The following is a 25,239-nucleotide window of genomic DNA, read 5'->3' on the forward strand; positions in this document are numbered from 1 at the left end:
GAAAAGAAAACAAACTACTTTCTTAAGAACGAAAGATTTAATTTATTTTAGTGTATATTTATTAGAGAATTTACTAGTTGACAATTTTTTAATTTTCACTGACACAATGATTCCTTTTTTTTATGTCAAAGAAAAAAAACATTTTGTAGCCATCCCATGTGAACCAAACCGTGACCTTTAAACCCAGGTGTGGGCCGCCCACAATTCATGCGCACTAACCTTTTAACGTTATTAGGATTCTTTCATCTCATTGAGGACGCTAAAATGCTTCCATTGAAATTTCCTCCCACTCGCTTGCAATCTGGACTAATATTACGGCCGAAGACGCCCACGGTAAAGTGGGGGGAAAAAAAAAAACCATCCCGTACTGACTGAAGGGAGACCAGAGACCAACTGGTGCTTTAATATTTGACTAAAACGCTTCGGGGGCTCGCTTGTAATATGGCGTCTCACTTTCATGCACTTGAAAGACGTGTCGGAGCTGCTTTGAGAGCCTCCCAGACTGACTTTGTATGCGCTATAAGAGTGGCGTATGCCACGGGATTAGTAGGCAAACATTCAAATTAGACGCATTTCACGCACCCGCTGTCCGGCTTTGACGTGCTCGCGATACCGCTACACCGGCATTTGTACTGGAGGGGAAACGAAACAGATGTTAGGCACCTAAAATCATCAATTATTAAAGTCGGATAAATAATGTCACCAAAATGGTTTTGGCGGTGGGAAATTGCAGATAGAAGTTGGAATATTAATGTTTTTGTGGAAGCTAGCCGGTCGGTAGCTAGCTGGACAAGCAGTAGATCGAAAATAGTTTGTTGACAAAAGATTGGTGCATATCACTTGTTGTCTTTAACAATGTTTGATTTTTATTCATACATCAAAATTATATTTATTAATAATACAGGAACAAGCATATTTTTAATATTTTTATGCAACCTATTTTGATTTTACTTCTGTTTTCTAGATGTTTTTTTTTTAATTACTTTAAATCAACCACTCCAAGCAATTGTATCAGCATTTTCTTTATTTAAATTATTGTTTGTTTGAATTTTATTTCACATTTAATTTATTAAAAAAAAAAAAAACTACTGGACTACAATAAAAAAAAAAAAAAAAAAAAGACCGAATGAGCATTATCATAATTTAATTTATAAAAATCTGTTTAATTTAAACGATAAATTTAAAATAGGGATACAACATATACTATAATAATGAACCAAATGTGACACTCAGTGCCATATATTATATTAATATCCACATAAAAAAGAAACCGTACGTAATGTTCAAAGAGACGACGCGACAATGAGCGCAGAGCGATGAAAGGCGTCGAGTATCCCTGAGAGAAAGTTAGCGGGAAGCTGAAGGAACGTCTTGTGGAAGATGATTTACAAGAGGAGGGGAAGAGGAAGTGGAAGAAGACGGCCCCAGGCTTTTCTCTTTCTCCTCATCCTCCTTCTCATCATGATGGGAGTCGGTTAGAAGAGGATGATAGCCTACATCCACAACTGGCTTAAGTGAGAGTGTGTGTGTGTGTGAGTGTGTGTGAGTGTACAGTGAAGCACTATTTATGGTGTATGGGTTCAAAACTCACAATATAGAGGCCATATAATATTTTCCATATATATAATTTATAATAAACCGATCAAAACACACTTTTTACTGTGACAAAAAAAAATCACAGAACATCACTTACAGGAAATGCAAAGAGTCTCTCCAAGAGTTCTCCAATTAAGAGGTCAAGCGTGCTTGCTTCAAGTTGTTTGTCAGTCCCTGTGAAAGTTTACAGTAAACTGCCATGTAAAACAATAAAGAATTGAACATTGTACTGCATATTTAAACAGTAACATGTTCAACCAAAATCGATATCACAGAAATTGTAAATATTGTGAAATGCCATAAACGGGCGACCGGAAATAAGCATCGATGTGACGGAAATTATAATTTAATACATAAAAAAAAAACCCTACTTTACACCCACAGAGCAACAACACTTACATTATGCATAGTGTGCAACACCCACTCACACAACCCTGTCGACCTGACAGTCAGCTGGTCCAATCATAGCTCATTGGGGACACACTGTCACCACGGCGACAAGCAACGAGCGGCCACATGGGCATTGTGGGATAGCTCAGCCCTAAGACGTATAGACAGGCTGTCAGGCGTTGATGGATGGAGCGCGAGATTTATTCGCCTCCACCTCATTCTTGGAAATGTCGCTCCGTGTAATCAGGGTTGTTAAGGTTGTTTGACATCGCCACTCATCCAATTATCTGAATGAATGAAGCCGCATCAGCTGCGAAAACGTACGCGTCGGACACGGCTAAACCCCACTTCAGCGAGTTGTGTTGAAAAAAGTAATTCGCGTGAATGTGACAATTTGCAAGAAAGGAAGCGTAAAATTGCAAACGGTCTTGAAAAGATCCCAGTTTGCTGTGTTATGTGTAAAAGGCACAGGAGAATAAATACTTGATTCAAATGCCTTGATTTTGTCTGTGTGAAAAAAGACAATTTGCCTGGCGAAAGCTTTTTAAAAGGGGTCACTGTGTGAAAGTCCAAACGACGATAGTACACTTGACTGTGTGTTGTGTAAAAGCCACAGGCAAATAAATGCCATTTTTCAGGATCTCTGCGTGAAATAGATGTTACAATACGTCGACATAATGGGGCACCGGAGAATAAATTCACATTTAATGGCTAAGATGTGCCACATTTTCTGGACCGCTGTGTGAAAGAGGCTATTGAGTTATCTTGCTTTGCTGTGTTCTGTGTGAAAGGCTCATCCAAATAAATGCAGGATGCGCTAAATTTTTTATGCTAGATGTCTGCGTGAAATAGTATTCCCATGTGAAATCTCACACGGTTATGATAACATCCACTTCACTGTGTTTTGCGTAAAAGGCTAAATTTAACTAACTCCAGCTGTATGGCTGTGATTTGGCAATTTCTCTGCGTGAAATAGTCTAATGCTTGAATCAACAAAATTGTTCCAATAACTCTGTTTGATACTGGTACTGTGGAAAAGGTGCGGGCAAACTAACACTGGCCGCGTGACTTGGACACAGCAATATTGCATGATCTCCGCGTGAAAGAAGCTTAAGTTGCATGAATAACCTTTTTTGTTCTGCGTTGTTTTCAAAGCAAATACTTCCAGTTTTCGTGAACTTTTAGTTCAGAAAGGGGAAGCTGTCACCCGCGGGTTAGCTCACTGCCGCTTCTGGCCGGAGTCTATGGGATTTCCTTCTTGTTTTTTTTTTTGTTTTTTTGCTGACTTCAACAACACACACGCTTGAATACAACTTGAACAGTCCTGTCATGATACTCTGATCCCCCGTGACATTTGTGGGGTTTTGGGCCGAGGCACAGGAGGCTTGGCACCAGCAGCGGACAGATTGTGTTGTTCTTGAGCATGTGTGTGTGCGTATGTGTGTGTGGGGGGGGGGGGGGGTGGAGGGAGCAAGGGAATGATTCTGAGTCATCACAATGGCTCCTGGTAAATGAGCTACATGCTATGATGCTAGGTTGGCATGAAACGGAGGAAACTCTAAACAGCCGCATCTCAAATCATCTTTTCCCATTGAAATGAATGGAAAAGCCATAAATCAGTTCTAGTGCTCCATAAAAACCAGCAAAACCTTTTGTAATCTTTTTTTTTTAAAGGAATATACCACTCTATAAGATTTTACTTTTTAAAAACACAACTAATAACATAACTTGGCTACTGGGGGGCTTTATAATACAGTCATGCAGACCAATGAAGGCGAGTTATATTATTGGGCTGCATATATGTTGCTGCACCGTTTGTGTTTGAAATAGCCAACGCTTAAAGTCTTTTAACGCTGCCACATAAATGAACGTCGTTAGCCTGTGTATAAGATCTACAACACCGGTTCCGGTCTTCACCTCCGTTCCACAACCGTGATCTGCAGAACAAATCAGCTTCTCCTCCGAGTTATCGGCACTTCCTTCGTCACCCTTACCCGCTGTAAGTCCTCATCTACAGCAAAATGTCAGATCCATGTCGAAGTAGCGGCGAAAAGCCAGCTTCGCTCTCTAAATGTCAAGTTCATCTACGCAGCCAAGCTGCATGCAAATCATCAGATTCGAAAAGGACGGAGACCTTCTCGACGTTATTACCTCAGCATGCTAATTAGTCACAAGTCTTTCACAGCCGAGAATTGACATAAATTAAAAAGTTGCTGACTTAATGAAGAAAAACAAAAAAAGTCTTCCCATTGCTCTTAAAGTAAAAACTAAAACTCTTTTGAGAAACTATACTTTTAAGCGCCCCAATCCTAGCCAACCCCGTTGGTGTGTCTTAGTGCTAAAATTATACTCCACAGTCTCCACTTGGTCGCAGCAGCCCAGTTTGCCACTGCCCTCAGCCTCTTCTCGGATAAAACAGCCACATGTGCGGTACACCAGAAGAATGGAAGCTGTTGAAGAATACACGTGTTCTGAACTCATTCACTGCCATTGACGGATATAGACGTCAAAAAGTGCAATCATTTAACCTGTACATCCATACATGCTACTTTCCCACTAAACAGAACCACATTGTACTGTATTTTATCCAAGAAGAGACTCAGGGCAAGAGGGAAGCAGGCCGCCACCGGAATTTGCTTTGGTTTTTTTTAAATCAAGAGGAGACTAAGGGCAACAGAAAACAATTGCAGTTTAGTGGAGACTGTGGAGAATTTGCTGTATAAAAGGCACCGACCATCAAGCGAATAAAAAACAGCAATAAAGGAGAACAAGGCTCTCCTTAATTTACTGTACATGGCAACTACTCCACAGTCTCCACTCGGCTGTAGTCGCCCGGTTTTCTGTTGAAATGTTCGTCCATTCGTCACCATCCTGATGAATTAAAAGACGACGGACCTTATTTTACATAACCCAACAGTCATCATCTGCAATGTTCTGCTTGGAGAGCTCATTAGATTTCGGCAAAGTGACAAAAAGTGCGTGTTTCACAAAGAGAACGCTCCCTCGTGAATATTCTCCACTTTGCTAAATGCATGTAAATATAGTCTGTCACAAACGAGCGCTATTTGGAGTGTGCTTTCATCTCACGGAACAATCTGTGCTTTCATCTTATGTCGCAAGAAGTACATCAGTACCAGAATCCATTTCTGGTCCTGTCCTTTTTTGGACAAGCTTCGCTTGTGTTGTTCATCGCCCACTAACTATGCATGCTATGCTTAACATGCTGTAAACACACAGGAGGAGGAACACCAGGAAGAGGTTCAGGTGTATTTAACGCACAAAATATAAACCACTACAGCGAGCGTGCAGTCGCAATGACCGCTGATTTATTGTTGAATTTCTTGTTAGAGAGAAGAAAGAAAGTGACAAGAGTTGAGGTGGAGGACAGAGCCGGAGCGGAAAGGAGAAGAAAATGATCTTATTTTTTTTTTAAGAACAAAGCACAGTCAGTCAATCGTTCTCCAATCGCAATGAATACAAACGAGAGCACAAGGGAGGAGGTGGAAGTCGAAAAGAGCTGACGTCCTACAAACAGGCCTGGCAGTCAAGAAACATTTCGATTCAGAATGAAGGCCGCATAAACAATGTCTTTTTATTAATTTTATTAATTCAAACAGCCTTTTGTTTTTTAATCCTAAACCACACGATAACCACGACTCACCATAATGTCCACTTTCAAAACCACTGATGTCAAACTCCAGCCCCCGAGGGCCACTATTCTGCAGGTTTTAGATGTTTTCCTCCTCCAACACACCTGATTCAAAAGATCAACTCAACAGCAAGCGCTGCAGGATCCTGAGAATGAGCCTGATCATTTGAATCGGGTGTGTTAAGAGGAGGAAAACAGCGAAAATTTGCAGGATAATGGGCCTCGAGTACCGTAGTATTGCACTTTGACACATGTGCTGTAAACCAAAATCCCGGGCCCTACTCCTAACCATAATGCCTATTTGAAATCCCTTATCCCAAACTCTTGCTATCATCCGAACCATAATCTTAATCCCTAGCCTGAAATGTATAACTAACTGCTAAACTGCTACTCCCTCATCCTCCTTTAACCACTAACGGGTGAGTCTGAAAGATTTCGATGAAATCTGCCTGGCAACACAAACTAGCTGATTTCTGATTGGATAAAAACTTTCACGTAAAATACAACCCTGGGATATAATATGACATGAATGTGAATATATATATATATATATATATATATATATATATATAGTAAAAATAATAATAAACATTTAAATAAATAAAAATAGCTCCACAAAAAATAATAACGTGTCAGTGAGTGTTTTTCTCTCCAGCACGTTCGTCTTTACTGCCCTGCATTCATCCGATTGATCATTCTGTCGCACCTCTTCTTACGGACAGGGCAGTTTTTTTTTTTTTCAAACTTTCCACGATGTGTTATTGAGTCATTTTAGGAGGACTCATTGAGAAAGACGCAAACATCTGTTTGAATTTTGGCTGATAAAATAATTGTTAAACTTAACTCATTCACTGCCAGCCCGGATAAAATGAATTCATTTTTTGACGTCTATACCCGTCAATGGCAGTGAATGAGTTTATGTCATTGAGTTCTTGGACTAAGTGATGAAAACTGCACAATGGAAACGTTCACAAGAGTGACAATAGATTCAGAAAACAAGGCTTCCCTAAATGATGATGATGATGATCTTGCCAATCCCTGCGCTAAGCAACAACATTTGGCCGCTATTGTAGTGCCCCTGTGACCAAAATGGACAAAACAGTGAGATGGGCTCCCAGCAGCCGCCGGCCCCTAACAAAATAAATACTAGTGTGACACAATTAGCCTGCACTTGGTCATCCATTAAAGCCACTTAGCCAGCCAGAGACTTCCACCAGATTTTTATTACTATGTTTAAAATTGTACAAGGATGCTACTGCTTTGAATTTACTGCTCCAATCCAGGGGTGGCCAATCATTTGATGCGGACCCAATAAAATTCTAAAAACAAAATACAGACAAAAAAAAAGCAGAGGATGCATTGTGATAAGCCAAAACGCATTGAATCTAAAAGCTTTTTTCTTTTTTACTATTTTTTAAAATCCTCAAACTACATATGCACATATCCAAATGCGCACACACACACACACAAATGGAGAAACCCAACACTTGTGTGGCTGGTGAACATGCATCTCAAAAGGCCAAACTGTGCTGCTTAGTGGAGTGTGAGGTCCCAGTCTGTCGTGTGTGCGCCCGTGTGAGTGCGTGTGTGTGTGTGTGTGTGATTGTGTGTAGGAGGGAGCCTCATTTGTATCCGCACCTCGTTTCTCCTGCCTGTTTATGGAAATTGCATAAATGGCGTGGAGGAATGTGTGTGTGTGTGTGTGTGTGTGTGTGTGTGTCTCAAAACAAGTGCATTTTTCTAGCTCACGAGGTCAAAAATTGACTCCAGACAAACGCTATGTGAGTGCTTGTACATTGGTCTTATCTGTGTGACGTCATTATTATACGTTGGCGACATGCAAGGAACAAGCTGGCAGTCCTCATCAGTGTGTCTAATTTCACTAAAAAAGAATCGCTGACCCACTTCCGGTACCAATTCCATCTGGAGCAGGTTTTATAGAAATAGAAGCTGAAGTGTGCCACGAGGTGCTCTCGATAAAAAAGCTCGGCAATTGAGACGTAGAAGAAATTGTATTCATCACTCACTCACTCACTCTCTCACTCTCACTCTCACCCTTACCCTCTCTCTCTCTCGCTCTCGCTCTCTCTCTCTCTCTCTCTCTCTCTCTCTGTGTGCATTATAAGTCGTGCAAGACTACAGGACATTCAGTGAGAGCAAAGTAAATGGTCACGCATCACGTAATTATTATGTGATCGTTCCTTGATCACTTTTAATGATCAACATCCGCCAATTTGCACGATAACAATAAAGTAAAGAGAACCAGTAGAATTAATCCATTAAATCAGAAACATAACTCATCTATAAGACTCTGGAATCACGAGAAACAGTGCAATTAAGCCAGGGAGGGGTCTTAAACAGACAATCACCGAGCGAACACCCCAATGATGGACCGGTCGAAATAGTCGTAGGCGTTCTGCATGTTGGCCATAAAGCAACGAATGGTCGCCATGGCGAAAGGTCCATCGGTTCAAAGCTGTGAACTTTATTGCAGTCTAGTAAAGCCCTGATGGGCGTGAGACTGGGGGATGTGGAGGGGGGGGAGCTTTACTGCAATCACTGATTTACAAGGCAGGCTCGGCGCCATCCACCAATATAGGACGCCTGAATGAGCGACAGAAAATGCACGTTTTTTATACTTTCTTCTGTGTGGCAAGGCTGAAATTAAGCTTTCAAAAAAAAAAAAAAATAATAATAATAATAATAACCTCCTCTTTTTTTGCAGAGTGACTGGCTAAAAAAATTTAAGAGTCCGACCGTTCATGATTGCCCCTGCAATGCTCTCGCAAGAGACAGCTGGAAAACGGGGGTTAGCCTTTGGTGTGCGTCAAGTTTGACGAGCTTATCGATCGGCTGCGCTGTTCTCATGGCAATCTGCTCCGTGTGATTTATCGTGAAATGCTTCTGCTTTTAATTCCTCGCTGCTTAAGATTCGAGCAACATATAACCCAGTTTTGCAACATCTTCAACCCTCTGTGCCACGCAGCGGACGGAACCTGCTGAGCGTGCAGAGCGGGAAGGGAGGCCGGCGATCGATAACAACCCTAAACAGATTAAACGAGCGGCCCAGAGGAATCCAAAAAAGCACTGATGGATGTAAATCCCAAATAAATCTGGAGTCTCAACCTTCAAGTTGGAAGTCGTTCCAAAGTTTGTGCAGTCAAGTTGACTCGCCACTGAATCTTCAAGTCTTTAGTTCAAGTCATTACTCTATTTAACCAATTGAAGTCACTCTCTTGCTTATCTGTCTTTTAAAATCAAAAACAACGTCACAGTATACCAAGGGGGATTGCAATTCCGGCTGATCATTTAAATCAGGTGTGTCCACAATAATTGTATTGTCCAGATAAAAAGAAACAACCACCTGCAATCTGTTACGAACCTATGCTGACGCAATATTAAAGGGGCAGTGTGTAGAATGTTTTGATTTTTTTGAAGTTCAGTCATTTAAAAAACAAAAAATTAAAAATAAAATATATATAAAAAAAACACATTTAATTTGAGAGTATTATAAACCATGCAGGTTAGTGACCCTCGGACAGGAATTGGCCACCCCCATGACCCAAGTGAAATTTGAGTTTGCTGCACCTTGACGCCTATATACAAAAATATGTACTACTAATTCAAAAAAATGTAAATAAATGTAGAAAAAAAATACAAAAATAAGCATTTCAACCACTAGTCTTAAAATTGGTGAAATTATTCAAACTTAAATTATTTTAAAGAAATTAAATCTCACATAATCGGAACCTTAACAGCATAAAAACAGCAGTCAAGTGGAATCCAAAAGCGAAGGAGAGCGAAAAGATTGAATTAAATGACGGAGGATGGTTTCAGACTTGAGCGAACCACGGTCACGACCACATCATACCGAGCTTTCACGTCAACAACAACACACCTTCGTGTGTTGACTTACAAAATGTAGTTTTTCAGTTAATGGCAAAAAATAAATCGGAGGCGGTGGCTCTCTGAGCGAACACTTCCAAACCGTGATTGCACTTTGACTTCACTTGAGCAGCTTGCTAGCAATAGAAAGCAAATAAATAAATAAATAAATAAATCAACCAAGTGCCAACTCGTAACTTGGGAAACTGTCAGTTGGGGCACTCTTAAGACATTGCACCCTTGATCCAAAATAGCCAACAGAAGTCAGACTGCAATTAAGTCACGTGACACAAGACCCCCACATCTGCCTTCAGCAGACGGAAACAGCATCCTTACGGAAGCCAAGACAAAAAGAAGAGTGGACAGATTGATAGAAATGAAAAAGAGTTGAGCGAACCATCGTTGTGACCACATCGCACCTCGCTTCCTCATCAACAGCATACGCGATAGTGTGCGCTTACTCACAAGATCTCGTCGTTCTGGAACTCCAGCACGCCGTGTGCGTCCTCAAAGTCCTCGCCGCCGCCCCGCGCCGTCCCTTCCACCGTCTTGTAGGGCAGCGTGACCACGCCGCGGGCGCCCGATGTCCTCAGCACTTTCACCTCCATGGTGCCCACGCTCTCGCTCACGTGGAACACGGGCTCCTCGAACGTGAAGATGCCGGCGTGGTCGTCGTCGAAGATGGTGACGGTGGCCGTGGCCGGCGGGCCGAGGCAGGCCACCGAGTCCACGTGGTTAGCCGACTCGTCCTCCGCGGGCTCCTCGCCTTCTGAGGTTAGGACTTTCACGTTGGACAAGTGGATAAGGAAGTTCTCATCCTCCTCGAAGATGTCGTCATCGATGATGCCCACGCGGATCTCCTTGACCGTTTCGCCGGGTTTGAACACCACCACGCCCTCGGTGAACTCGTAGTCCGAGCCGGCGTTGGCCGTGCCGTCCTCCGTCCGGTACTCCACTGAAATGGTCTTGGCCAGGTCGCCGCCGCGCCGCAGGACGTTCACTGCCACCGTGCCGCAGTTCTCCAGGCACTGATAGGTGGCGGGTTCGAAGAACACCTTGGAGATGGGGTCGTTGTCGCCGATATCGGAGCGCACCTCGTGCATGCTGACGGCCTTGCGAGCTTGGTCGGCGGCGTGTTTCTTCAGGATGTTGCCGGCGCCCGTCATGAGTCGGGTGGCCTGGCAGCGGTAGAAAGCCCGACTTTTCTGCTGCTGGCTCAGGACCTGGTAATTTGCCAGCTCGATGAGCTGCTCCACCTGGATGCAACGCACACAAAGGAGATTTTGTCCAACTTTAGAGTCTCAAGCGAGTTGGAGTCTATCCCAGCTGAATTTAGGCGAGAGGATACACCCTGGACTGGTCGCCACGGACCAAATGCAGAGTATTTTTCTTTATTCATTGATAGGGCGTTCCGACTAGGCAAGCGGTTTCTACTGCAACCTGGAACAATAAAGTGTAATTGCACATCCTTTCCACTAGTTGGCAGTGGCGCTCTCCTTGCCGTTTGGGCGCAGCAAGTATTAACTCTACGGTGTAGGTTTGTTTTGCAACGAAAATGCAATTATTTAATAGTTGCGGTGGAGAGTGTGTGGTGGGTTGGGGGTGCGAATTGTTTTCGTCTTGCGGGGGGGGGGGGCGTGACAAAGAAATATTGAGAAGCACACATCTTTGCTTGCGACATCTCAATGAAGCTGCTTAGCTTTCGGGTTTGATACATATTTGTACTCGGTTGTTTCATTTCACACTTGATTGGTGAGCAGGCACTCCAGAGACGCAACGATTTGTATACGAGCAATTAAAAAGTCAATTTTTTTGTAGCCCATAAAATACAATGCGCTTTCTAAAGCATTATCGTGTGCTTTAAAAAGTTTGGAAAAGGCTGTTCTGCAAAACGATAAGATCATTGAGATTCTTCCCTTCCCGTCGTCCTTGTATTCCCTTCTGGCACGTCGAGCCAGATCATAAAAGTATCTGGTATAGCAAAGGTATTATGTCAGCAGATAGGATCTAAAAGAGAGCTGGTGAGCTTAAATCATCACGGGAAGACCTCACAGATGCACTCGTACTGGAAACAAGACTATCTTGGGACACGGATGCGCTCGTAAATGAAGACGGCGAGAAGATACAATAAAGTCGAGGAGCTGAAAACTGAAAATAACACCTCGGACGCTCTGCTAAGAAAGCCGTGTAATGCCTCACAAAGCCTTGCATGATCTGTTTTATGGGGTTATTAAATCTCCGACTGCGCCTAATGTCGGAATTCATCAACACGGCTTAACGTTACCGTTAACGCTTGTTCATTCGTACTAGTTGATGGCAAGTTTTATTCAGGCGGGCAAGCTTGGAAACTGTAAGGCGGCACACTTGGTGATTTTCTTTTTCTGGCTATGATTCTAATTTTGAAACTTGCTGGAAGTTTGCAACCTTGGAGCTAACAGCTAAGACGCTAAATCAAAGCAACAGACGGAAGCAAGGCCAAAAGGTAAGCAGAGCTGCAGTGTTAGCATTCGTGGCTAATGACGAACATTGTCCTTTTCCACAGCTAATGCTTTTTGGTATCGTTCCTCATTCGAAAAGAACAAAGAACCTTATCAGGACCTCGTCAAACTGGTTTTACCAACCTGTGCATCAACAATTACTGTTAGAGTGACGCAAACACACAAAAAGGCCTCAGGACAAATAAAATTCTCCTCACCTCTTTGTCAGGATGCTTCTGTTTGAGCTCCTTGAGAATCTTGGCCATGTCTCTGCGGGTATCTTCCTCGTCCAGGTCCTTCTCGTCAATATCCAAACCTAGCGGGCCGTCCAGGAAGTCCACGCCGTGAGAGTTGAGCATTTTGCCGTCCATCTCGATGTCCACCTTGAGAGATGGAGGAAGCGAAAAGTTCACTCAAGTTGTGCTCAAGGGACACATTGGATTTTTAAAAGGGACAGATCAGGGTCAGTCATTCGTCGACAAGGAGGGAGAAAAAGTTTAAATGTGTGAGTAAAAATATGTCAAATATATTATTTTAATTCCAAAATAAATAAAAAAATAATAATCTTCAAGTATTTTCTTTCTGTATTTTTCATAATTAATTTAATCAAGGATGAGGTGGCCATTGGTAATTTGGGGGAAAATACCTCAATTTCCCCGAACGGCTGATGCATTTTTAGGTAAGATTTTGATATATTTTTTCGTTTGTTTGTTTGTTGTTTTTTTTAATTACAAATAGAAAAAATCTATTTAATAAAATAAATAAAGAATGAATAAATACAATTTAATTAACCAATTCTGGGGGAAAAAATGAATAAATTATGCAGAAAATGTAAATGTTCAGTTGGCAAAAAAAAAATATTGACATTATTTATTAATAAAGACCATATTCCACTTTGAATTTTTGCATTAGTTCATCTACTACAGATGCTAAACTCTGTTGCACAGTTTTGGATGATGTCATGCAGATGCAAATTCGTCTCACTTTTCAAGTTGAAGTATGTCTGACACGCTAAAATCCGAAAACCAGAGCTACCGGTTCCCGTGCATGTGGCTGCCAACACATGATTTCATGACACCGAAACAAGTTCATCATCTGCTTTTTATTTCATTTTGTAGCCGTCGGGGCTCTGGAGGTTGTGCAAGCGTTGATTGAAAATGACTTTTCCTTTGGTACTTGAGGCAAATTGGCAATTTAACACTGTTGGAATTTGCATATCATCACCCTCGGAGGCTGCGGTTTGCTTTCACGCCCTCGTCTGTTTGTACTACAACACTATTTTGATTGCTAGCATCAAAGAAATGCCTCGAATAAAGACATATCCTTTGAATGAAGACTACATTCTTGCTTGGATGAAAACATCATATTAAGATTTGGAATATGACAAGAGAAAGCCCCATTTTTAAAGCACAAATAGCGTAATGAACCGGCTTTAACTGGCAATATTCCCGTCAAACTGAATATTTGCTGACAAAAGATTTTTTTTTAAGTCAATCCCCTTTTTCACTGCCTTATTAGTCAACATTTTTCTTTCATTTTGGAATGGGCAAAGGATAAATGTCGCTTTTTCAATGGCCTTAAAACTTGGCATTTTCACGCCATTCTGGAATGGAGGTTTCAACTTAATCTGGCATTTTTTTTTTGCATGAAGGTATTATCAGGGTGTGTAAAGTATTTCCGCAATTCTATGTCAAGAGTGTTAAATTAACACCGGACAATAACCTCTCCCACCCTGACGTCACATGTAATTATCTGCTTGCCGGATGTCGTATTGCTTTTTTTTTTAAAGCACACAATGTTGCGTTAATATCACCAGTCAAATATATGACATGTACGGTATTTTTCCGGACTATAAGGCGCACATGCATATAAGCCGCAACAAGTCTAAAAAAAAAAAAAAAAGTCTATAAGGCGCAGTTTTCTATTTTGGAAAAAAATGAGTTGTTTACTGCATGTACAGAACGATTTTGTACTGTGAATGGGGAAAAAAAAGATTTATTTAGCGTATTTTCTGAACTATAGAGCACCCCCTACAGGTGAAAGAAAAATCCACAGAAAGGCCGCACCGTTGTATTAGTCGCGTGGTTCAAAATCTAGCAAAAAAGTAGCGGTTTATAGTCCGGAAAATATGATACAATGGAAGCTGGTAATTTGGCAAGCTAAATTTATACCTTAATCGAGCACCGGTTGTGAAAAAGCCGTCTTACATGGCCAATGTGAAAGAGGCTTACGCTTCCTCTTGTCTTTCCAGCCTTTTATGGTTTTACGTTTGTTTACAGGTTCCAACGTGTAACGTCATTTTTAATGGAAGCAAGTGGGTGGAAATGTGACATCTGTGACAAACATCGCTGATAGGAAAGACGAGCAAAACTTGAGGTTGCCGGGAGACGACGACGATGAAGCCGACCCGTAAAATAAAGCAGAGCTCCACTTTCAAGATAAGCGTCTAAAGTCTATATGCGCGAGCGAAGCTTTGAAGATGACGGCGAGAGCCGAGTATACCTTAGAAGGAAGCGGCCGGTCGCCCTCGGTCTCGATGATCATGCCACGCTGCTTGCCCGTCCTGTAGCGCTTGTACACGTACTTGTAGAAGAGCAGGCGCCGATCGGCCACCCAGGCAAACACCACACAGATGGGGAAGAAGAAGAAGGTGAGCAAGGCTTCCCACACCTGCACCACGCCCGGAGAGATGACCGACAGGATCAGGTAGAGCCAGATGTAGGCAAAGATGCTCCAGGAGGCGGTGACAAAGAACACCCGCAGGTGTTTGACCTTCCGGGTCTCGCCGTCAGGCACCACCCAAACGCAAATCCCGATGATGACGAACATGTTGAAGGCGGCCGAGCCCACGATGGTGGAGGGGCCCAGGGTGCCGGCGTCAAAACCGTGGCCCACCACCTCGATAACGGACAGCAGGATCTCCGGCGCCGAAGAGCCCAGAGCCATGAGGGTGAGGTTGGACACGGTCTCGTTCCAGATGCGCACCGTGGTGGTGCTGGTCTCTCCGTTGGGTTTCTTGATGGTGATCTCCTTCTCCTGGGATGTGATCACCTCGATAGACGCCATGAAGCGATCGGCGATGATGGACACGCCCAGGAACATGTAGAACAGAGCTACAAAGTACACGGTCGCCCGGGCCACTTTGTCGCCAAACGACGGGTTCATGGGTTCCCACACAGGTAGCATGACGCCGGGCGTGCATTCTTCCGCCTTGCTGCAATCCGTCTTATTGGTGGACACGGCTGACACGGAGCCGCCTAAGCTGGGCTCGGGGGGAGTGCCAGCCAGCGAAGACTGAAATGTGACGAGCAGAACCAGGGCGATGACTGACAGCCTCGGGGCCATGTTGACGTCCGAATCAGAGACGTGAGGTGACGATCGATGGGGATGTTGAACCTCTAGGAAAGGACATGAGAGAAACGAGATTAATGCTTCACAAGAATGAGAAGTAGGATAGACTACCAGTGGTGGGCGCTCAAGGCCTTCTCTGGTGGCCGAACATAATCAAGAAATCATGATCATATTCTTCACATTGATGTCATATTATATCCTAGTGTTGAATTTTTTAGGTTAGTTTTGCTCCAATCAGAATTCCCCTAGCTCGTGTTGCCAGGCAGATTTCATAAAACCAGTCGTACGCACTAGTCATCCGAGGCCTAGCGATACAATCGTGCGGGCGTCTGTTCTGTGTCAGTGAAGGGAGCTTTTACAGTTGATAGACAGTTGCGATAGCCAATCAGATCACGAGTTGATGACAGTAAGGCCTTCCCGCGGTTCTAATATCTGACGCCAAACCCTCAACCAGAGCACGACCACTGCACACTTTTTCCCAGCCCTAATCCTCACACATTTAATTTGTACCACCAATGGTATTGCATCTTTTAAGAAAATTATTTTCTTTTGACTTCCGACTGGTTTACATCACGATAATTTATCGGCACCAACCGTAGTTACAGAAATGTACATCAAGTGTTGAGTATAACTAAATGCACTTCATTAATAGTACAAATTCCCTTTTCCTTAATTGGTCATTGTTGTTACTGAGCCATTTGGCTTTTTTTCTGGCTTTGAACTCATTCAACCGTGTAAAAAAGAATGACTCTTTGAATTTTTGACGGCTTTAGCCGTCAATGGCAGTAAACGAGTTCATTGGCTAACACTTAAATTTAGGGGTTACTGCAACACTTGTTGCCTTAGATTGAATAATATGAAATATTTTATATTAAAGTTCTACTTACAATCAATTACTTTATAAATAAGAGATTTAACTGTACATAGTTGTATTTTTGAGTTTCAATTTCATTGGAATGACCATCATTGTTCTTTTCAGGTAAAAGTACAAATCATCGCCTCCACAAGGTCCGTGTATGTTTGTTTAGCTTCCAATAGATGCGGCAGCGCTGCCTCTGCAAAATTAATGCGACTTATACCGCAGTTCATTCTGAGGCAGAAGCAGAAGTTCAAACATCAAAAGGTGTCTTGCAGGTGTTTGCATTGCTTAAAGGGCAGCAAGTTGAAATAACTCCGCCAAAGATAAACTTGAATTTCCACCATTCAAAAATTTGCTCCCCCCACTCAGCCCACTCACAAGTCTGCAGGACGTCTACCCCGCGCCTCCTGATAACCATCTCCGGCTGACTTGCGGTAACAAGGTTTGCCCAGTAAATGAGGTTACAGCGTAAACACGTTTGGCCAGCAGTGATGCTGGATTCGAAATTGTGTTTTCAATCTGGCTGGCAAGATAACAAACCCTGCCGTACAAGCCAGGAATTTACAAGCGCTAAGCAAACATCAACTGTTTACACCACGATGGATCGGTGCTAACGCGTGGCACAGGTGTCCGCACTTCCTTTGAAACCACAATTATTTGGCAGAAGAATGACAATCAAGCAGTCATCCCAATTTTTGACGTAAGATGTTTTATGTTTCATACCATGAACCGGGTCCTCGTGGGGGAAAAAAAGTTTGGGGAGCAATTTGATAAACATTACATAACCAATTGTGCCTCTTTGTGTCCAACAAGTGCTAGCTAACAGAAATACTCTGTTCATGTATGAGATGCCGAAAGTTGTCCAACTTTACATGTTTGCATTCCTCCTCTCTCTTATAATTGATTTGACAAGCCAAAATTCACCATCTAATCTTTATCTTCTACTCAAAAGCGGTGCTGATCTCAAATCCCAAACAATGCAATGCCGCCATCTGTACATCGGTTATGTGTCATCATTACAATTGTTTAAAAATCTCACAGACAAGCACGATGAGACACTCTCACACACCCACCCTTTGAAAAATGTACTTGAGGAATTTGTACGTTGTCACCGTCTACAGCACGGTTGTCAAACTCATTTTTTAGGCCGGACCACATCGTAGTTATGGTTGCCCGTTATGACTGTGAACCCATGAAAATAAATGATCACCTTACGTTATTACATACACACAACAAATTGATGGAAAAGACAGTTTTAAAATCAGTAATTGTTTGTTCAACAAATAAATTAATTTTAAAAGCGGAGGATTGGCAACTAATTAATGGCAATATCTCATGTCTCAATGTTGTTAAAAGTGAAGAAAATGCGCTAGAAACAGGAAGTTGACCCACGTAATTTGCCCTTCGCGGGCCACTAAAAATGAGGTCGCGGGCCAAATCTGGCACCCGGGCCTTGAGTTTACCACCAGTGGTCTACAGCAATGAATGGTTTTAAACGGACGACACCATTTCCTTTTCGGAGTCCACCCCTGACAGAACAACGTGGTCATTTTCAAGCCTAATCATCATGTTTAAAGCTCAGCGGTGCGCCACTCAAGCAGACGGTTGTTCTTCAGTCCTTTGTTTGCTGGCAAAAAAAAAAAAAAAAAAGAACTGTCCCTGAAGTGAAGAAAAGGGATGAAAAATCCCAAGATGGATGAATTATTTATCATTTCAAATGCCACACAAAGCCTGTTGTGACCGCACAAGACGAGGTGCGGCTGCCGGATCAAAATGGGAAAACATCGTTTTAAAGCAGCTCATGGGATTGACGCTTCATTAAATGGCGGACGTGCACATCATATGGCCGTATCCAACAAATAATGAGATTAATGCATATATTTATGGAGCGGAGAACATCATGTATTCATGAAAAGAAGCTCTTGGCGGCTTTAATGTCACCTGGGGACGCAAGATGACTGGCACGACCTGTACTGATGAATTAGGATTATTTGCAATGTGAAAACATTGTGCGTTTACTGATTACAGCTAAAATGTTGGACAACGGTGTTAAAAAAAAAAAAAAAAGGGACCGTTGTTGGTGGCGTGGCAGCAAATAAAGCACTAAAGTGCTGATGCAGTCATCAAAATGTGGTTGTTTGTTTTCTTGCACGATACAGCGTAGCCATTAATTATTCCGCAAATAAACAACGCTCTCTGTGGCGGGCTTTGTTATCGATCGCTTCCTGAAAGGATTTAAAAAAAATGTGTCTGTGCAAATTAGCTAGTTGGAGACTTGTAGAGCCATTCGTCCACATTTTTTTATATGATTAGAATTTAAATCATTCACTGCCATTGACGGGTATAGAAGTCAAAAATTGCATTCCTTTTACTTGGGCTGGCAGTGAAATGAGTTTTAACGATGATAGTGAAAGGGTCCACTTAATCTAAAATAATGGAGGTTTGTTTCGGTTCTCAAACCCATTTTTCTCGTTGGACGTAATGAAAAAAAGAAATAATCCCTACGAGAGTGGTCATCATGGGAAATGTTCACAGTAAATAAAAAATCTCTGACTGTTCTGAAATCTTATAGCTGGCCTCATTTTCGTTTTAGTTGAGTGTGACTCAACAAGGCCGAGTACCGCAGTCCATTTTGGCCAGACCTGATTAATCAATAACGATCATCGAATCGATTATTATGCGCATCCCTCGTTCACATCAAATTCAATTACCAAACCTTCATGTTGAGCCAATACATATCTCTCATCCATGATCACACGGTGTCTCATTTGTTTCCTCCGCACAATAACGAACACGGTATCGAGCGACAGCCAGACGGGCGTTTAAAAAAAAAAAATCACCTCCCCCCCAAACTATAACTCATCACAGGGAAAATGCCATAATTAAGGCGAATGGCGGTCATCCATTGTCAGTCATTACTACCTCTCTAACTACGGCAATTAAACAAGAAGCCAAAAATGTATTAGACATTTTATAGCTGTCATTCTGACTGAGTCTGCACATCGTCTCCGTCGCTAATGATGGAACAAAATGAAAATTGTTGAGAGATTTTTATGCCCACTTGATTGTAAAAGTCCACCAGACTCTTCTATTTGTCAAATTTAAAATTCAATCAATAGGAAGTGTTTACACTTACCATGTGCGCACACGCACTACAAATTAAGCAGCACGTATCCTCATCGGAGAAATGGAAAATGGTATTTCCCTTGGATGTTGCATGCAAAGATGTGTGCTTCTCAATTATTCTCTATTATGACCCCTCTAGCAAGACGAAAACGATTCGCGCCCCCCACCACCACCCACTCTCCGCCGCAACTATAAATAATAGCATTTTTGTTGCAAAACAAACCTACACCGTAGAGTTAATACTCGCTGCGTACAATGGGCAAGGGGAGCGCCACTGCCAACTAGTGGAGAGGAAGTGCAATTACACTTCATTGTAGTACGGCGGGAAAAAAAATGTTCCCCAGGGTCACACGCCCCGCACCTCTCAGGGGGGGAATGCCCCACTATTTGAGAAGCACTTGTACTACTCAGTAAATAAAAACAGTGCAGCTCAGTCTCTGGCTGGCAGGAACATGGATAGCGACTTCTTCAGATTTTTATCATTTTAAGCAGCATTAAATGTATTCCGTTTTACACCAAAAAAAAAAAAAAAAGCACCTTACATTTATAATACTGTAAACCAATTTTAGGCCTAAAGTAACAAAATTATTACCACTTGTATCATTTGAGAGGCGCTGAAGATGAGTCTTAACAGAGCAAAATAAGGTAAATAAATTACCAGCTTCCAATCGATAGACAAAGGGAGTAAAATTGTGCATTAGCAGGTAGCAGTATCAAGTGCTCGTGTGGATAACACCGGAGAGCGTTGGCCCGCTGAACGCTGGCAGCTTCATTGATTTCTAATTGAAATATCACGTTCCATAATATCCCCCCGTGAGCCGCCATCAAAAAGGCTGGGCTCGTGTTCAAAAGGGAACTCGGCAGGAAAAAAAACAAGCTCGTGCGGAAAAAGAGCCAAACATGCGGCGCATGTATGCCTCGCTACTCTCGTGAGCTCCTCAGTCTGACACGGTGGCATCAAAATTAGCAGAAATGCCACAACCAAACATCCATTATGTGTACCGCTTCTCCACACAAGTGTCGCAGGAGGGTGCTGGACCCTATCCCAGCTATCTTCAGGTAGTAGGCGGGGTCATGAATATTTTGGGAATTTGTGAGAAAACCAGAGGAAACCCACGCAGGCAAAGGGAGAACATGCAAACTCCACACAGGAAGGCCGGAGCCGGAATTGACCCACGACCGCTGCACTGTGAGGCCATTCTCTCACTCTCACTCTCACTCTCACTCTCACTCTCACTCTCACTCTCTCTCTCTCTCTCTCACTCTCTCACACTCTCTCTCTCTCTCTCTCTCTGCAGCTACAATAATAACAAAGCAATCCATAAAGTTATGAACAAACCAAAAAACATGCACCGTATCCTCCTCATATACCGTCATGCTCCCCGAACTTCTGCATAGCGACACCCCGGAGCTAAGTGGGCCCAAAGTGGTGATGAAAAAAGGATGGACGAGACAAACATATTATGGTGATGAATCACTCTTTTCAGGGTGGGGGGGGGGCATTGGGGAAGCCATCAGAATGAACTTGATAGATCCGAGGGAAATGTTTTTGCAGACAGATGATGAAACATTTAAAGGCGAGGCACGAGAAAGATTTGGCAAGATTGTCAGTGAAAGTAAACAACAAGGAGAGCCTAATGAAATTAAGAGGGAAAAAAAAGGGCCCAATGCAGCAAAGTAGGATATAATACATTAGAAAAACAAGATTAACGAAGCGTATCATGAAAACGATGTTCGCCTTGATCTCTGCCTTTATGTTCCATCCAGAGAGAACAGCAGAAGGCTATTTCATTTTGGAAGTCCAAAAGGGGCGCCCGTGGTGTCTTATTTCATGACAAGAACATTTGTCAGCTCGCTGTTTGGGCTTTACACACGCCTGTGGTTACATCCGTCATTAATCATCTTTTCTTTTATAGCCGCCGCTTCCGAAAACGATCACAGAACGGTCAGCAACTAGGAGGGTAAACACGTGCTAAAAATAGAGTCACAGACATCAATGTAACCATTAATCGGTTCAAGGTCCGGTCAGAGCTGCAAAGGTTGTTCTGTCATCGACGTACCTGAAGCGGCAATGTGGACTCGTCAGACCACAGACCACTTTTTTTATTTTGCATCAGTCCATTTGAGCTAGGCCGCAAAGTAGCCGGCGGTGTTTCTGGGTGTTGTTGATAAATGAGTTTTGCTTACCATTGTGCACTCCAACAAGGGTTGTCTCAGAAGATTAAAATGCAAGCACAAAAAAAACGAAAATAATCGCGATTTGGAGCCTGACAGCAAGCTGTGCGGAAGAGCAGCTGCCGTGTTAGTCAGAAGACGTCATCTACTGCATTCTGGGCGTTCGCACTGAAAAATATCTCCTTTCATTGCGTGAAATATATTGAAATCACTGAATCGGTTCGAGTGTGGCACTACTCCCCTTGCCCCTATTTCAGTGTTTCGCCATTATTTTTAGTTTTTTGTAAGTATAGCATTCTATCCTTAGGAACGACAAAGACAAAAAGAAAAACACACGGATCAACAAATTATTTACTATTAACATTTTTTATTCTGTAATGGAGCAGATTTGAAGTGTGCCAATTTGTCTGAAATTCCTCCCAAAAATTAAGAGCGCACCAGTGCCACCTACTGCAGTGGATGTGCAATTACACTTTATTGTAGTATCGCGAAAAAGAAAAAAAAATCTTTTTAAAAAACACGTTCTCCATCCTAGCATGTCATCGCGACTACCCCAGGTGGGGCTCATCCCGCGATTTGAGAAGGACTTCCCAATTGAGATCGAATGACTTGTTGCGCAATCTAAAATTCAAAGCACAAAATGTGGAGTCATTGCACCGTTGCTCCACCTGCCTTTCATATATAGACATTAAATCATCAATGTTCTTGCTGATACTTCATGTAAAGTTCAAATTCCACAGGGTCCATCCACTGGTTACCAGGCAGAGTCCAAAGGGCTCAACCACAACTGCATACTCAAGAAATATTGCGGGAGCAAACAATAAATTCAGAAATCCGAGTAACAGTCATTTGCAACTGAATCACGACTCTTAAAGAAGTAATAGCGTTTCAATGAAGCGCTACCGGTTCTCATGGGGCGCAACCGGTTCTTGACATTGGAGCATCATTGATTTTGTTGGCACACAACTGAAATTGCAAATCGTTTATAAACATGAACTCATTAGAGCAATGTTGCCAAGAAATTCAGATGAACCGTTTGTGCCACAATCAAGGTCCATCGACTTGTTACTAGGCAGAGTTCATGGGGCAGAACCACGCCCCCCCCGTGGGCCGCTGACAAATGGTAGCAGTCAAATCTTTCAACACAAGTGCCATCTACTGGTTCTTGGGGGCATTACGCAACTTGCCCCCTAATAAATACTTACACTAAAATCGGAATCTCATTTTCCGAATGACCTTATTTACAAATAATTCGGTTTGTTCACCGAATTTTCCAAGAAAAATGAGCTTGGTTCACACACTCTTTTCCGTCTTTTTGGTAAATACTCTTTAAAAAGTTCAATATTTTCAACCAAATTTGTGGTTCACTAGATTTCACTTGAGTGCTCGTACATCTTGACGTTGACTTATTTTATGTTCTGCTCGAAGAGTTCGAAAGACACAAAAGTCGAGAAAAAAAAAATGCACATAATCGAATCGCAACTCCCTCCGAAGTAAAAACTTTTACTTGTTCTCGCTGTCCCACATGGAACCCTCATTGTTCGTCTTGAAAGCCAAAATAAAGGTCCAAACCCCGTCTTAAAACAAGGAGTCATCAGACCGATGTTCTACAACTCCCATTTTAATGTATTTTCCAGACTTTCCGTTCCAAAAATCATCTTGTCATCTTGCGGAGGCCAACAAGTCTTCCCGGCGACTCGCTTAGTCGCCCCAATTGTTTCCATTTTTAGCCATGAGGTCACGTTGCCGTCGCTGATCAGCGACGATGAACGACCAACGCATTTAGTCAGCTCATCGATTTCATCTACACGGGAACCAGTACTGTCCTCCTCCTCCTTCTACGCAATCAAGCACTTATCCCAAATCAGATAATAAATGATTTTTGGGGAAAAGACACTTAATCGGAAGTACAAAACTGCATTGTCTCACTTCTTTTCTGGCCTTCCTCAGTTATCCATTAACATCTGCAATTGCCGACCTTTTTAACCGTGTTTACCATAAACATCGGGGTCTTCTTACAACACTTTTATGCACTGGCGGAGGCGCTCAAAGCTGTTCAAACAATCGTCCGTGTTGAAGCAAACGCGCTGCTATTTGTCATTCACAGCATCTCACTGTATCATTATGATCATTTCGGCATGAACGGCAACCATTAGAGGATATTTATGACTTGCGTGTGTGTGGAGGGGAGGGAGGTGTCATAATGTGATAACCTCACACGTCGTTGGCATCATGAAAAGCATATACATTGAAGACCGTGCAGTTTATTCCGATGTGGTCATTTAAAGATGATTCATTTCTATAGCTGTGAGATTTTTTTTTTTTTGTAGTCAAATCTCTGTAATTTAATTCCATAAAAGACAGCCATCAAGCTTGTGGTGAAATCAGGCGCGAAAATGCCTGGAAAGCCTTTAAGGGACGGGACCGAAACATAGTAGGAGGTGTGTGAATCTCATAAATGTACCATTTTCCCTACACAGAAGAGATTCATCTGAGTATTTTGCTATAAAAAAAATTTAAAAAATCATGCAAATGTCATCGAGTGCATCAGTGGCCCATTCACATTTAGAGGAGGGAGATCCGATTTAGAGCCCAACTTGCATAGTAAAAGTCTATTAAAAAAAAAAAGGCTGGGCGGAAAGGTGCAAGGACGTGATCGGCATGCGTAATTGTCACTCGTGCACAAAAGAAGCGAGAGAAACGCCGGGGGAATAAGAGAGCCTGGAGCGCATTGAATGAGGTTGAGAGTGTCCGTATATCGCCGGCTGCACACTCGGGGAGGGGAGAGCTCCTCCAGGTGCTCCGTTTCTGTCTCGAAAAAAATTAGTGTGGTGCGGGCGGGGTGGAAAGTTCCTACCTTCCGTGCGAGCTGTGATCCGAGTGGAGGTGATCCGAGTGGAGGTGAGCCGAGTGGAGCTCCTCTTATAACCACCGAGGCGGCGGACGGAGCCCCCGAGCGAAGGCGCACACAAGTCGGAGGAGGAGGAGGGGGAGGGGGAGGAGGAGGGGGTGGTGGTGGTGGTGGTGGTGGAGGGGAGGCAGACCAGTCCGGATTCCCATGCACACGGGCACTTTTTTCTTCTTCTTCCTGCTGCTTCCTCGTGTGTTTGTTTGTTTATCTGTTGTTGGTGGCGGGTGCGTGGTCGGCGTGTTTCCATGGAGCGCCTCCGGAGCGACCTGAATGACCGCGGCGGAGCCTCATCAGCAGAGCCCGCATGTGTGCTTGGGTTGGGACCGGAGTGGAGAGAGGCTCGTCTTCCTCATTCTTCCTCTTCCACTTACCCCCACCCACTCTCTCTCGCTCTCTCTCGCTCTCTGTGCGTAAAAGAGAGAGAGAGAGAGAGAGAGAGAGAGAGAGAAAGACAGTGAGAGAGAGAGAGGGGAGGGGGGGCAAGTGAGCACTCCTTTTTCTTTCACACGTCTTTTTTTCTTTTTGTAATGTTCTCTCCAGTATCTCGAGAACAGCTGAGGTTACATGATATCGGGACATAGAACACCTGCATTGCCATCACTCGGTATTGGAATGTTTATGGTGTTTAGTAAGCAAATTGTAGCGAGTTAATCACATGCAAGTTCAACTGAAAGAGTAGATGGGCAGGGCTAGAAGCTAGTAAAAAAAAAACTAATTAAGATCTTTATTCTAAGAATAAGAAAATGATGCTATTCTAGATGAACTGATAAAAAAAATGTAATGTGCATGCCAGGCCAGTAGTTGGCGATGTGATCCATTT

The 25,239-nt window shown here is 42.9% G+C and overlaps 1 protein-coding gene across 2 annotated transcripts in view; it reads right to left on the reverse strand.

Annotated features, from left to right (window-relative positions):
- Positions 1 to 24,774, reverse strand: part of slc8a1b (solute carrier family 8 member 1b) — an 85,319-nt gene extending 60,545 nt beyond the window's left edge. For both annotated transcript variants that reach the window (XM_088304308.1, XM_088304309.1), the window contains exons 1-4: positions 24,366 to 24,774; positions 14,500 to 15,395; positions 12,216 to 12,380; positions 9,986 to 10,776 (exon numbers count right to left, since the gene is read on the reverse strand). In XM_088304308.1, coding sequence (XP_088160434.1) covers positions 9,986 to 10,776; positions 12,216 to 12,380; positions 14,500 to 15,395; positions 24,366 to 24,666 — 2,153 coding nt within the window. In that variant the 5' untranslated portion in view covers positions 24,667 to 24,774. The remainder of the gene's footprint in view (positions 1 to 9,985; positions 10,777 to 12,215; positions 12,381 to 14,499; positions 15,396 to 24,365) is intronic.
- Positions 24,775 to 25,239: the final 465 nt, after the last annotated feature.

Source organism: Idiotropiscis lumnitzeri, chromosome 9, assembly GCF_059441095.1.
Source record: "Idiotropiscis lumnitzeri isolate Australia: NSW breed Sydney's pygmy pipehorse chromosome 9, RoL_Ilum_1.0, whole genome shotgun sequence".
Lineage (NCBI taxonomy): Eukaryota > Metazoa > Chordata > Actinopteri > Syngnathiformes > Syngnathidae > Idiotropiscis > Idiotropiscis lumnitzeri.